Source organism: Tachyglossus aculeatus, chromosome 8 (genome assembly GCF_015852505.1).
Source record: "Tachyglossus aculeatus isolate mTacAcu1 chromosome 8, mTacAcu1.pri, whole genome shotgun sequence".
Lineage (NCBI taxonomy): Eukaryota > Metazoa > Chordata > Mammalia > Monotremata > Tachyglossidae > Tachyglossus > Tachyglossus aculeatus.
The window spans coordinates 554,384-568,701 of NC_052073.1; the positions used below are offsets into that span (position 1 = coordinate 554,384).

A 14,318-nucleotide genomic window follows, 5' to 3' on the forward strand; every position below is an offset into this window, starting at 1 on the left:
TTCCGTTCAGGCCTGGAAAGGCCCAGGATGGCAGCTCTCTCAGGCCTGTTGGCTCTCTGAAGCCTGCCCCCTCCCAGTGCCCAGCCCCCTCTAAAATCCCCTCCTCTCCTCATCTCTGCGCTCACAATGGAAAGTTGGCATCCCCACTGGGCCCTCATCCAGTTGAGCGTTCACAGGCGCTGTTCTATAGTCAAGGGCTTTGCTTGCTGTGAATTTGTAGCAAATGTGTAATCCAAGATGATGTCATTGATGGTGACTCTCTGTATGTGCAATGCACCAGGGTTACCTGACACACAAAGATTTTCACTGACACACAGAGCTTAAGGGGGACAGCAGATTCTGCTACCTTGGCAGAGAGCAATCCAGTGATGCCCAGATAGACAAAGAAGCAGAGACTAATCAGTACCTTTAAGCGGGGTGGAGGTGGTGAGCTCTGTTTGGTTCCCAGAAACCATTTTCCCAGCCTGCAGCTCTAAGCCCTCCTTTAAAGCATGGATTTCCAGGGCAGGCTAATGGCAGGGCCCAACTTCAAGATCCTGAATACTCTATTATTTCCTCTATCCCTAATCTATTTTAATGCCTGTCTCCCCTGTAGACTGTAAGCACCTACCAACTCTGTTGTAGTATTTTTCCAAGTGCTTAGCACAGAGCTGGACAGAGTTAGTGCTCAAAAAGTACGATTGATTGATTAATTGATAGAGAACCGAATCCAGAAGGCTCCAGGTCCTCTGGGGGACTGTCAGACAGGGTGGGGATGGTGACAGTTAGTCCAACTCTGTTCCAGAACGAAGGTCTCCAGAGCTGTGCCATCATCCAGACTTAATAGTAATAATAATAACAATAATTGTGGTACTTGTTAAGTGCTTATTATGTGCCAGACACTGTACTAAGCACTGGGATAGACACAAGATAATTCCTACATAGGGTCTACAGTCTTAATCTCCATTTTACAGATGAGGTAACTGAAGCACAGAAAAGTTAAGTGACTTTCCCAAGGTCACACAACAGACTGTGGTGGAGCCGGTTTTGGAACCCAATTCCTTTTGACTCCCAGGCCCGTGCTCTGTCCACTAGTACACACTACTTCCTCAAGGCTGTGCGACCTGGACTTACCACATAAGTTCCCAGGCTGAGCCCCCTCCTTCCTCTCCCCCTCCTCCCCCTCCCCATCCCCCCAGCCGTACCTCCTTCCCCTCCCCACGGCACCTGTATATATGTTTGTACATATTTATTACTCTATTTTACTTGTACATATTTACCATTCTATTTATTTTATTTTGTTAATATGTTTTGTTTTGTTGTCTGTCCCTCCCTTCTAGACTGTGAGCCTGCTGTTGGGTAGGGACCGTCTCTAGATGTTGCCAACTTGGACTTCCCAAGAGCTAAGTACAGTGCTCTGCACACAGTAAGCGTTCAATAAATACGATTGAATGAATGAATGAATGAACATAACCCAGAACACTTTGAACAGTTTCACCAGGGTCGAGGTCCCAGGACACGAGCAGCTCACCGGCATTGACTCCATGCTCACAACAGCACAGGACCACTGGGCAGGCCGTATGAGGAGAATGGATGGCAGCTGGATACCCAGACAGCTGCCCTGTGGTCAGTCGAATTCGGGGGATGCAGGTGGAGTGGCAGAGCAGATTTTTTTGAAGGCCCAGTGAAGCCCAGTCTCAAACACTGTGCTGGAGCAGAGGCTGCAGGGAGCCAGCATCTGGAGACAGACCAGCCTCGTGGGAGGTAACCAGGAAAGGGGTTGCTCTTCTTGAGCGAAGGTATGGGGAAGATTGGAAGAATAAGCTTCTTGAAGGCAGGGACAAGACCTTTTACCTCTGTTGAATGCTCTGCACACAGTAGGCGCCCAGTACAGCATTCTGCACAAAGTAGGCTCACCATGGAGCACTGGTACAGCACTGTGCACACAGGAGACACCCAGGACAGCACTCTGCACACAATGGACACGCAGTACAGCAATGTGCCAACAGTAGATGTCCAGTACAGCACTCTGCACACAGCAGATGCCCAGTACAGCACTGTGCATACAGCAGATTGCTGGAATAGTACTCTACACACAGCAGATACCCAGTAGTACATATTGGACACTCAGAACAACGTTATGCACACAGTAGACTCCCAGTACAGCACTCTGCACACAGTGGCTTCCCGGGGTATCTGTCTCCCTGCAGGCCTGCCCGGGCTAGGCACTGGTGCTGGACGTGGCCCTGCACCCTGCTCCCCTTGCTCTCCACCCTCCAGGAGCAGGACACGCCCAGAGTGGTTCATTGTGCTAAAATCTGTTCTTCATGCTTAGGGGCTTTACAATTGAAAACATTTTCTCATGATAGAATCTGGCCTGGGTCTGGCCCAAACCCCACCCTGCTTGCCATCCGTGGACAGTCCACCGACGCTGCTCTTTCCCCATCCCAGCTACGCTCCCCGGCTCCTCCCTGGTAGGGTGGAGGGGGATCCATCATCCTGGCCTCCCTCCGTGGATTCCCCTTGACTATCTTGAATCCCACAAATCATTGAATCTCCTCACCACTGCCCCCAGCTCCCCCTCTTTGTCCTTCCTGAGCCCCACCCCTAATTGCTTCTCGCTCTCCACATCTGCCCTACCTCTGACCCCTCGTTCTTGGCCCCTAGCCTCTGGACTCCTCACTCTCAGCCCCCAATCACTGGATCCCCTCGTTCTCAGCCCCCCTCCTCTGACCCCTCATTCTCAGCCCCTTCCTCTGACTCCTTGCTCTCAGTCCCCAGCCACTGGACCCCTCCCTCTCGACACCCCCTCCATGCGCTCCCTCATCCAAGCTGTTTTTCTGACCTGGGACTCCTCCCCTTCCTCCAAATATTCCAGGCCACGGCTCTCCTGACCCACACAGCCCCTGCTAAATAATAATAATTGTGGCATTTGTTAAATGCTATGTGACAAGCACCGTACTAAATGCTAGGGTAAATGTAAGATAATCAGGTCCCTATCCCATATGGGACCTGATATCCCATTAGAGAAGCAGCGTGGCTCAGTGGAAAGAGCCCGGGCTTGGGAGTCAGAGGTTGTGGGTTCTAATCCCGGCTCTGCCATTTGTCAGTTGTGTGACTTTGGGCAAGTCACTTAACTTCTCTGGGCCTCAGTTACCTCATATGTAAAATGGGGATTAAGACTGTGAGCCCCATCTGAGACAAACAGATTACCTTGTATCCCCCACAGTGCTTAGAACAGTGCTTGGCACATAGGTGCTTAACAAATATCACTGTTATTATATGGTACTCACAGTCTATGGGAGAAGGGGAACAGGAATTTAATCCACATTTTACAGGAGAGGAAACTGAGACACTGAGAAGTTGTGGCTCATCCAAGGTCACACAACACCCAAAGTTACATGACCCCAACGGGCACCCTTAGGACTTGTGGATTTACTCCATCCTCAGCCCCATGTCTCTATGCACTCCATCAATCGCAGAGTCCCGTTATCCCGGTCAGCTGGCTCACCTGCCCTAGTCTAGTTCTTCCTCCTCCTCCTCCTCCTCCTCCTGCTCTGTTTCCCCCTCCATTAGATTGTAAGGGCCTTGAGGGCCAGGGCTAGGCCACACTCTGCTTCTGTTGTACTCTGGAGGTACAGTGCCTAGCTCTCGGTAGGCGCTCAGCAGCTGCGATGACAGATTGATCAGATGAGGTGGCGTGGTGGGTGGGAATCTGCCGAGAGGACTGCCGACCTCACCGGCCTTAGCTCCCACAGCTCAGAGTCCTTCACCAAAGTTTGGGACTATCGGGACCCAGATGTTGTCGCCCGAGATTCATAGGCAGGAAACTGGAAAACAGAGAGGCTGAGATGTCTACCCTGGGTGGCACAGCAGGAGAAGGGGGCTCAGTCCTCCTTCTGGAATCCATCCACTCAGAGCTCCCACTCTGGTTGCCCTCTGCCCCCAGCCAGGACTGGGCAGGGCTCAGTGGGTGTCAGCCCTGTTCTTGGTACCTCGCCATCCCGGGCAGCGAAAGGGCCGGGTGGAGATGGCTTCAGCCCCTGGTCTGCTTCCCTGGAGAGCTACCAGCAAGCTGGTGGGACGTCACGGGAGTGTGGATGGTGGTGATGGGCACATCACAGCCCCACTTCAGCACCATGGCTCTCAGGCAAGGATCTAGGAATGACCCACCACAGTCAGTTGCCGCAATTCCCGCCACTGCCGCTGCCACCATGGATCCTGGTCTGATGATGCCAGTGCCTTTGCGTTCCTTTGGGAGAGGACCGCAGCAGCTCTGGAACACTGACTCCCAGCTCCACCTCGAGTCACTCCAGACCACTGGGTGGGCAGGCAATGAAGCAGGCCCACCGCTCCTCCCTCAGGGCTCCAGAGGGGCCTAGTGGAGTCTCCCACTACTCTACCTTCTCCAGTGAAAAACAGCCATTCTGGCCCCACCTCTGGCCCTCTACAGTTCTGGGGGTGGGGAGCTAGTGATGACCAAAATCCCTGCCTTAAGAGCTGCGAGAGCCGAGCCAAAAACCTCAGACCACGGTGCCCAGTCATGACTGGGCATCTCTGACCACCTCCATGGCCGCCCTTCAACTGAGCATCCCATGTGGATTGACTCCGAGACCAGAACTTCTGTCCCCATAATGGAACTCTTCCACTCCACCCTCGATCCAGGCCCCCTGCCTGGCCCCTTACCTGGCTCCCTTCAATCAGCATGGCCTAGTGGGAAAAGCATGGGCCTGGGAATCAGAGGCCCTGGATTCTAAACCTGGGTCTGCCACTTAGCTGTTCAGTGGCCTTGGGCAAATCACTTAACTTCTCTGTGCCTCAGTTCCCTTATCTGCAAAAATGGGGATTCAATACCTGCTTTGTGTCTACCCCACCACTTAGTACAGTGCTTGGCATGGTTTATGTGCTTAACAAATACCGCAATTTCAATAATAATAATAGTAGCAATAATAATCAATCCATCCATGGTATTTATTAAGCACTAATTGTGTGCTGAGCTTTGTATTAAAGCACTTGAGAGAGTCCAATAGAATAGAATTGGTAACCATGATCCCTGCCCACAAGGAACTTAACAGTGTAGAGAATGAGGCAGACATTAAAATCAATTACTGAAAGGGGAAATGGCAGAGTGTAAAGATATGTACATAATGCTGTGGGGCTGAGGGTGGGGTGACTATCAAGTACCTAAGGGCTACAGATCTGAGTGCATAGAAGATACAGATGGGGGAGGACAAATAGGGTGGGGAAATGAGGGCTTAGTCGGGGAAGGCCTCTTAGAGGAGATATGACTTTAGCAGGAATCTGAGGTGGGGTGAGTGGCGATTTGCCAATTATGAAGGGGGAGGCTTCCTGGCCCTCTTCCTGGCCTCTGATATGGCAGTTGCCATGTTTGGAAAGAACTGGTGGCAGTGCCCGGAGGCATCCCATTTGCAGCCGGCCCTGAGATGGGAGGGCCCTGGGCACCAAGAGTTGGACTGTTCCCTTTGCGGGGTCGGTGACCGGCTCGGGCTGGGCCGGGACCCAGGGAGGAAGATGGGCCGGGGATTGTGGGGAGCTCATCATGGGCCCAGTTGGGCTGTTGCCAGGAGAAGCAATTAGAGGGAAGGATGGGGGGAAAAGTATGGAGGATTGAGGGAAGGGGGAGTTGGGAGAGTTGAGGGTCCACGGGGGATCTGAAGGGATTGCAAGGGTTGGGAGGACCAGGGAGGAGGGGGCGAATGAGGCGGGGTCGAGAGGTTCTACCATCGCCTTGAAGCCCTGGGTACTGGCCAATAGGTGGAACGACTGTAGGGGAGGGAGCTTCCAGCCCCCTAACAGACCCTCGGGCTCCCGGGCCACGGGCCACGCCCTCTTGGTGGCTGGGACCGGAGCTGAGCCCCTCAGGGTGGGTCTGGCAGAGGGCTTTGGGGTGGTTCTGGGCGGGAGCTGTGTGCTCTGGGGCCTGAGGTAATGGACAGGATTTCACAGCGAGAGTCCCTCAAACCTCACCCAGCACTCTGCTCTGCGGCATCACAGATGGGCGGATGAGAGGATGGGAGGATGGGAGGATGGGAAAGCGGACAGGCAGGGTCTCCCAGCCCCACAAACACACGGTCTCAGAGCCAGAGAGCCTAAGTCCCAACCATGGGGGTGATGGGGCCGCTGTCCCCAGGTTTCAGTTGTGGGGGTGATGGGGCCTGTGTCCCTGGGCCCAGGCTCTAGGGGATAATGGTGCCAGTGTCCCTAGGTTCCAGGGAGGGGGTTGATAGGGCCAGTGTCCGTGGGTTCCAGCTGTGGGGATGATGGGGCCAGTGTCCTGCATCCCAACTGTGGGGGGTGAAGCCACCCCCCTCTCCCCTTCTCCCTGCTGTTTGGTTTGCATGGCCACAGTCATGACTTTCCCTCTTTCCCTTCTTCTGAGCTGCCCCAATATCCTCCCCACCTCCCCAGGCCATTGGGTCTGTCTCAGACCAGGCCTCCCTGCAACACTCCCCACTGCTCCTTCCTCCCACTCCCTCCTGCTTCCTCCCACTTCCCTCCTACTTCATCCTGCTTCCTCCTGTTCCCTTCTGCTTCCTCCTACTTCCCTCCTACTTCCTTCTGCTCTCTTCTGCTTCATCCCACTTCCCTTCTGTCCCCCTCCTGTGCCCCTCAGCTTTCCTCTATCTTCCGTCTCCCTTCCCTCTTGCTTCTTTGGCCAGAGCCAATCTGTCACTGGGGCTTGCACCCTACCCAGGGACCAGATGGAGACCTTGCAGTCTCTGCATCTCCCTGTGCCCCTTCCACCCGAGCCGTTTAGAAACTTCAGAGTGCTCTGGGCTTCTGGGCTGCCTGCTGGGAGAAGAAAAGGAGGGAGAGGAAGAGGAGGAAGAGGAAGAGGTCAGCTATCGGGGCTGCCTACTTCCTGGGATTCTTTGGTGAAGTATCTCACACCACCTGTATGAGAGTGTGCAAATAGTGTGTAAATAGCATGAAAATGTGTATATGTAAGTGTCTGGTCTATGAGTGTCTAGGTATATTTGTGCATCTGTCCTGTGTGTATTTGTATTTCTCCGTGTGACTGCATGTCTGTGACCCAATGTGTGACTGTGAGTTTGAATCAAACTTATTGTCTTTTGTGTCCAGAGATGGTGAAGATTTACTGGGGGAAAGTGCATGATAAAGAGGGAGCCCCAGTCCCAAGCTCTCTGCACAGCCTCTTTTCAAGGAGAGTAACCCCAGTGCTTACTGCAGCACTCCAGGATGGTCTCTCTGCTGCTGGTATTTCCCAGCAGCCTCTGCTTCAGGACAGTGACCCCAGACCCGATTGTCTCATGCCAGACTAGTCTGCCTCCTACCATGGTCTCCCAGCCATCTGCTACTATACCACAGTTTGGTATCCCTGGCTCTGCAGCGTGTCTATTGTGCCTTCCCTGCTGGCATGTCTCCTTTCAGTATTCCGCACAGCAGAGGCTTGGTTATCCTCCTGTGCAGCTCCTCCTCCCATGTGCAGCTCAATGGAGCTATGGGGCCGTGATCATTGACTCAGTGCTGGAGAGCTGACTGACTTCAGTCCAGGTCCTTGTTGTTGGTGATCCTGTCCGGCCATTTGATGCTGTGTTTATTAGGATATCAGCTTCTGATCCATGCCCTCTGGGCCACTTCCACTGTCTGCCCGGCCCGGGATTCGTCTCCATCAGGGGCCCCAGTACAATAGGAGGGACCGTGTGCTGGTTTCCCTTCTAGACACTCACTCTCGTGTAAGGGATGGACCGTCCCACACCCCTGACTCCCCTGTCCATCTCTGACCCTCCCCCAGTGACCCTCCACGGACCTCCCAATGCTCCCGACTCTCCCCTTTCCATCCCTGACTCTCCCCCAGTGACCCAGCACGGATCATCCAACACCCCTGACTCTCCCTCTCCATCGGTGATTCTCTCCAATGGCCAACTTGGACCACGACACTAAAAAGATTGTGCCGCAATCGTTCAAGAAGCCAAATGTCTTCTGCAGTGGATCCAGCCTTACCGCCCTCCAGAAGGTCCACCCTCCTGTTTGACTTGAAGCCTGGTACCCCGCGACCGCCACACTCCATCCTCTGTCTCCCATCGACCTTCTCGATTTGGTGTTCTACCTTGCCATCCGTTGGTGCCCAGAAGCTAGGGTACTGCTTGGGTAACAGACTTCAGGAGCGTATTTTTGGGCAGAGAATGGAGGGAGGCACCGGTTCCTCCATCCACTTTGGGCAGAAGTGCAGGTGGGAAGGGGCAACCCCGCTGGGCCCCACCCAAGCAAGCCTTCCACCCCCCAACCCCCAACGGCCCCATCCCGTCCAAGGTGGCCTCAGAGGCCTATTCGGTTGCCACGCAGATACACAGGTAGCTGGGTGGAGTTAAGTGCTTCCAGACAGAGGTGCGGCAATGAGGGGTTAGGGGCACTGGGGCTGGAGGCGACAGCGGCCCCAGCCCTCAGCCCCAGCCCGACCTCCCGCTCCTCCCGCGTCCGCACATCTGGCCGCCCCTCCCCTCTTGCAGCGGTGCGGCCGGAGGGAGGGGGGGAGGAAGGGAGGGAGGAGCGAGGCCCGAATCGCTCCTCTAAGGACCCCGTTTCCCTGTCCCTGGGTGCAGCGGGGGTCTCGGGCCACCAAGGTGGGGTGCCCGGGTGGGTACTGTCCGTCTACACTGCCCAGTCCGAGCTGCACCGCCCCCCTCCCCGGAGCAAGAGCCGGGTCCTGGCCCCCTGCGCCCCCGGCCCCTCCCTCGGGCCGGGCTGCCGAGCGGGGCCGGGGGCAAGGGAGGCAGAGGAGGCCGGGAGGCGGAGGGGAAGGGAGGGGAGGGCAAGGGAGGGGAGGGCAAGGAAGGGGAGGGGAGCCGGGGGGCGGGGGGGCGGAGGGGGGGGGGAGACCCGGGCAGGGAGGGGAGGGGCGGGTGTCATTTTCTGTTACTTTTTTTTAATATTTCTCTCGCGAGAAACTTCTGCGCGGACGATACTTGAAGAGGGGGGAGAGGAGGGGGCGGCGGCAGAGGCTGGGTGCGCGAGCCGGAGCGGCGGCCGCAGCTGGAACAGCTGGAGCGAAGGCGGCGGCGGCGGCGGCGGCGGCGGCGGCAGCCCCGGGGCCGGCCGGCGGGCGGGCGGGCGGGCGGGCAGCGCCGGGCGGGCAGCAGCGGGCCGGGCCGGACGGTGGGTAGCGGAGTCGGCGGGGCAGGGGTCGGCGGGGCAGGGGCCGGGCAGCGGCCGGGCAGCGGCCGGGCAGCGGTTGGCTCGGGGCCGGGGGTGGGGCAGCCAGAGGCTCAGCTCGGCCGGGAGTGAGGGGCAGTGGCTGGGGCCAGGCTGGGAGAGGCTCCGGGCCAGGAGCCGGGGATCCGCGGAGGGGGCCGGGACGAGGGCCGAGCCGGGCCGGGGGGAGCGGGAGCGGGTGGGCGGGGGGCGATGGGGGAGGGGCGGGAGCTGGGACCGGAGAGCGGGGGCTGAGGCGGGGGATGGGGCTGGGGCAGAGACCAGGGGCCGGGTTGGGACAGGGGCAGGAATAAGGGCTGGGGAGGGGCAGGGGCCGGGCCAGGAGCCGGGGCTGGGGCAGGGCCAGGGCAGGGGCTGGGGCCGGGGCAGAAGTCGAGGCAGGGCCAGGGCAGGGGCTGGGGCCGGGGCAGAAGTCGAGGCAGGGCCAGGGCAGGGGCTGGGGCCGGGGCAGAAGTCGAGGCAGGGGCAGGACGGGGGACAGGGGCCGGGGCAAGGGCTGGGGCGGTGGGGCCTCCGGGGCCGGGGAGCCGCGGGGCCGGGAGGGGCGGGGAGTGGGCTGGGGGCCCGAGCTCCGCTGAGATCCCCCCTCCCCCGGCCCGTGCCCCTGCAGCTGGTGACCGGGCCGGAGCAGGCGGAGCGGCGGCCGGAGCCGGGAGCCGGAGCCGGGAGCCGGACCGGGGACCGGGCCCGGGCCCCGGGGGGCGCGGACACCATGCGGCTGCTGCAGGCGGCCCTGGCCGTGGCGACGTTGCTGGCGGCTCAATCGGGAGGCCGGGCGGAGGGCGGCCCGGAGGCGGCGGCGGCCGTCGGGAAGGAGAATCGAGCCAGCAGGGCCAAGCGGAGAGGTGGCGGCGGCCACGACGCGCTCAAAGGGTAAGTGCGGCGCCTCCGGGCGCGCCTTCCCCCAGCTCTCTCTCCCGTCCCGTTCTCCTCCTCGCCCCCAACCATCCTTCCCCGCCAAGCACTCCTTCTAGGACCCCACCCCCGAGCCCCGGCACCGGAGCTCACCCCGAGGCTGGGGCCGGGGAGGGGGACCGGGGTCTCCTCGTCTGGGCTGCTGAGGTGGGGGCCTAGTCTGGAGTCGTCCCTCCCCCGCCCACCCCCCAGCCCGCGGTGAGACAGGAGGGGTGGTTGCCGGTCACCGAGAGCTGGAGCAGCTTGGAGGTCTGTAAGCCACAGGGAATTTACTCGTTAATATCCAGCCCTCAGCCACAGCCTCCAGAACCCAGCCACAGCCCCTAGACCCCAGTCCACAGCCCCCAGGCCCCAGCCACAGCCCACAGTGACACCCTACAGCTACAGCCCAAAACCCCAGACTCCAGCCCCAGCCCACAGCCCACAGCTACAGCCCACGGATCCCAGTCACATCTCAGAGCCCAAAGTTACAGCCCATGAACCCCAGCTCAGAGCCACAGCCCACAACTACAGCCTTCAGCCCCAGCCCCCAGGCCCCAGCCGCAGTCCACAGTCACACCCTGCAGCTATAGCCCATAGTCCCAGACACCAGCCACATCCCACAGTCTGCAGCCACAGCCCCTGGATCACAGACGCAGCCCATAGACACAGCCCCCAGACACAGACACAGCCTCCAGACCATAGCCACAGCCACAGCCCCCAATCAATCAATCGTATTTATTGAGCGCTTACTATGTGCAGAGCACTGTACTAAGCGACATCCACATCCACATCCACATCCCACAGCCACATCCCACAGCCTCAGTTACAGCCCATGGACCACAGTTACAGGCCACAACCCACAGCCACAGCCCACAACCTCAACCACAGCCCTCAGTCATATCCCACAGCTACAGCCCACCGTCCCAGACCCCAACCAAATCCCACAGCCCACAGCCACAGCTACAGCCCACAGCCAGAGCCCACATCCCCAACCCAAAGCTAGAGCCCCCAGGATCCAGCCGCTTTCCCCAGCACACAGACACAGGCACACTCTACTATCCATAGCCACTGCCCACACTCCCAAGCCTCAACCCAGAGCTAGAGCCACAGTCCACAGCCACATCTCACAGTGCCCAGAACCCAGTCTCAGCCCACAGCCACAGGTCCCAGCCCATAGCCACAGCCCATAACCACATCACACAGCCCCCAAGCTAAACCCCCCAGGCCCCAGCCCACAGACGCAGCCATAACCCACAGTCCATAGCCACAGCCACAGGCCCAAACCCATAGCCAGAGCTACAGCCCACGGCCATATCCTACAGCCACCAGTCCACAGCCACATCTCATAGACTCAAGCCCATAACCGGAATTACAGCTAGCTCCCCCAAATCCCAGCCACAGCTACAGCCCACAGCCACAGGCCCCAGCCCATAGCCACACCCCACAGCCACACCCCACAGCCCACAGACTCAGTTCGAAGTCCACAGCCATAGCTCACAGTCACAGCCACAGCTCCAACCCACAACCTACAGCCTCATCTCAAAGCCTACAGCCACAGCTACAGCCACACTCCACAGCCCACAGCCTCAACTCAAAGCCTGCTGCCACAGTTAATAGCCATATCCAAAGCCACAGTCCACAGCCCATGGCTTCAACTCAAAGGACACAGCCACAGCTCAGTCACAGCCACAGCTCCAGCTCCAACCCACAGCTCACTGCCTCAATTCAAATTCTACAGACACAAAAATGGCCACAGCCCACAATCACAGCCCACTGCTTCAACTCAAAGCCCACAGCCACAGCCTACACCTCCAGCTCACAGCTCAATGACAGGTTATCATTCCAGGAGACATGGGCAAGGGGTGGGGCCTCCTGACCATCAGCAGAGACCCGCTTGGGCATCAAGTCTGTTGGCTTCTCCCATCTCTGTGCGTGTTTAGGCTGATCTCTGTGTGGGGAGCAGTGAGGACTGGGCTGATCTGATCTTTGTGTGGGGAGCACTGAGAATTGGGCTGATCTGTGTTTGTTTATTGTTGTATTGTTCCCCCCCCAGCGCTTAGTACAGTGCTCTGAACACAGTAAGAGTGCAATAAATATGATTGATGGACTGACTGACTGATCTCTGTGTGAGGACCTGGACTGTGCACAGCCAATGGTCTGCATTGCTCAGCTGGGATGATCCAGCTAAGTCGCCAGCGTGGCCCCGGCCTGGGCCCAATCCTGGATTCCCAGGGATTTGCTCAGAAAGCAGGCACCCAGCCCAGGGATGTGTTTAGGAGGAGGGCGTCCAGCCCAGGGATGATGCCGTTTGTTAAGTGCTTTCTCTGTGCCGAGCACTGTGCTAAGCACTGGGGTACATACCCGGTGACCCCACTGGACACAGGTCCTGCCCCACAAGGACACTCAGTCTAAGAGGGAGTGGAAACAGGTATCCTATCCCCATTTTACAGAAGGCTCAGAAAGGTTAAGTGATTTGCTCAAGGTCACACGGCAGGCCAAGGGAGGAACCGGGACTTGAGACCAGGGCTCCTGACTCCCAACCCTATGAGGTGCAAACCAGACCTCATCACCCCCTGGGAACATAGGGGGCAGGCTCTCCCCATCCCTCAATGGAGGAGGTCAGCCCTAAGGGCCACAGTGAGTGATTTCTGCTTGTTTCAGATGGAACATTTGTTTGGGTGCTCCCCCATTCCCTTGCTCCTCACTAACTCCGGGTGGGGAGCCCTGGGAGGCTCCCAAAGAGCGAAACAAATCTGGGCTGGGGTGGAGCTGTGACTCCCACTGTGAGCCCACTGTTGGGTAGGGACTGTCTCTATGTGTTGCCAATTTGTACTTCCCAAGCGCTTAGTACAGTGCTCTGCACATAGTAAGCGCTCAATAAATACGATTGATTGATTGATTGACTGGAGCGAGAAGAAGGCTGGAGACCGGGGACTGGACCGGCTGACCCGAAGGCTGACGGAATGTTCCGCAGTGCACAGCTGGTCCACATGGAGCCCCAGAGAGAAAGGGCCATCCGGCCCACGTTCTCCACAGCGGCACCCGAGCTCACGGGGCCGGGAAGTTCAGACAGCCATCCCAGCCATGTCCCTCGGCCGGCCCGCAAGCAACGGGCCACCCCTAACCTCCCGTGGCCACTAGTGGGTACTGAGTGCTTACTGAATACAGAGATCTGTACTGAAGGCTCAGAAGAGTACAGTACAGTAGAGTTGGTAGATACGTTCCCTGCCGTCAAGGAGCTTACAATTGAGCAGGGGAGACACTCGGATAAATTACAGAGAGGAGGAAGCATTGGAGCTTAAAGATCTGGACTAAAGTGCTGCAGCAGTAGTGGGAAAGAAGGGACCAAAGGGGAGTTTGAGGAACCTAGTACTTAGGCAATGCAGGTGTGCTCAAGTGGCAGAATAGGGAGAGATAGGACGTGGAGGCCGAATTAATCAGGAAAAAATTCCTGTGGGAGATGGGCTTTCAGAAAGGCCTTGAAGATGGGAAGAGTGGTGGTCTTCCAGATGTGAAAGGAGAGGAAGTTCCAGGCAGGAGGGAGGGTGTGAACAGGAGATATTTCAGCAGGAGTAATGAGCGTGGGACCCAATGAGTACGTTGGCATGAGTGGAGTGAAATGTGGGGGCTGATTTGTAGTGGTATTTGTAGTGGGAGAGGAGCAAGGGTAAGTAACGGGGAGAGAACTGATTGAGCTCCTTAGATCTGATGGTCAGGAGTTTTTGCTTTGTGCAGAGAGGAATGGGCAACTCTTGGAGGTGTTTGAGGAAGTGGGAGTTGTGCACAGAACATTGTTTTAAAAAAATGAAGAGTGAAGTTTGGACTGGAGAGGGGAGAAGCTGGAGGCCAGAAGTCAGCGGAGGCTGATGCGGAAGTCAAACCAGGATATGACAAGGGCCTGGACCAGTGTGGGGGTAGATTTGGTTGGAGAGAAATAGGCAGATCCTGAAAATGTGAAAGGAAGAACCAACTGGATTTGAAGACAGACTAACTGTGGGAATTAAAAGAGAGAGAGAGAGAGGAGTCAAGGATAGCAAGAATAATCATGGTATTAAGTGCTTACTATGTGCCAAGCCCTGGAGTAGGTGCAGTACAATCAGATCAGACAACAGCCCCTTCCCCATATAGGACTCACAGTCTAAGGGGAAGGGAGAAGCAAATATTTAATTCTCATTTTACAGAAGAGGAAATTGAGGCACAGAGAAGTTAAGTGACTAGCCCAAGGTCTCACAGTAGGCAACTGGCAG

The 14,318-nt window shown here is 57.4% G+C and overlaps 1 protein-coding gene across 1 annotated transcript in view; it reads left to right on the forward strand.

Annotated features, from left to right (window-relative positions):
* The first annotated feature begins 4,118 nt into the window (after positions 1–4,118).
* The window catches only part of FBN1 (fibrillin 1), an 84,027-nt gene continuing 73,827 nt past the window's right edge, over positions 4,119–14,318 (forward strand). The window contains exons 1-6 of the mRNA XM_038750670.1: positions 4,119–4,303; positions 4,433–4,512; positions 7,951–8,007; positions 8,472–8,700; positions 9,085–9,352; positions 9,785–10,047. Coding sequence (XP_038606598.1) covers positions 4,119–4,303; positions 4,433–4,512; positions 7,951–8,007; positions 8,472–8,700; positions 9,085–9,352; positions 9,785–10,047 — 1,082 coding nt within the window. The remainder of the gene's footprint in view (positions 4,304–4,432; positions 4,513–7,950; positions 8,008–8,471; positions 8,701–9,084; positions 9,353–9,784; positions 10,048–14,318) is intronic.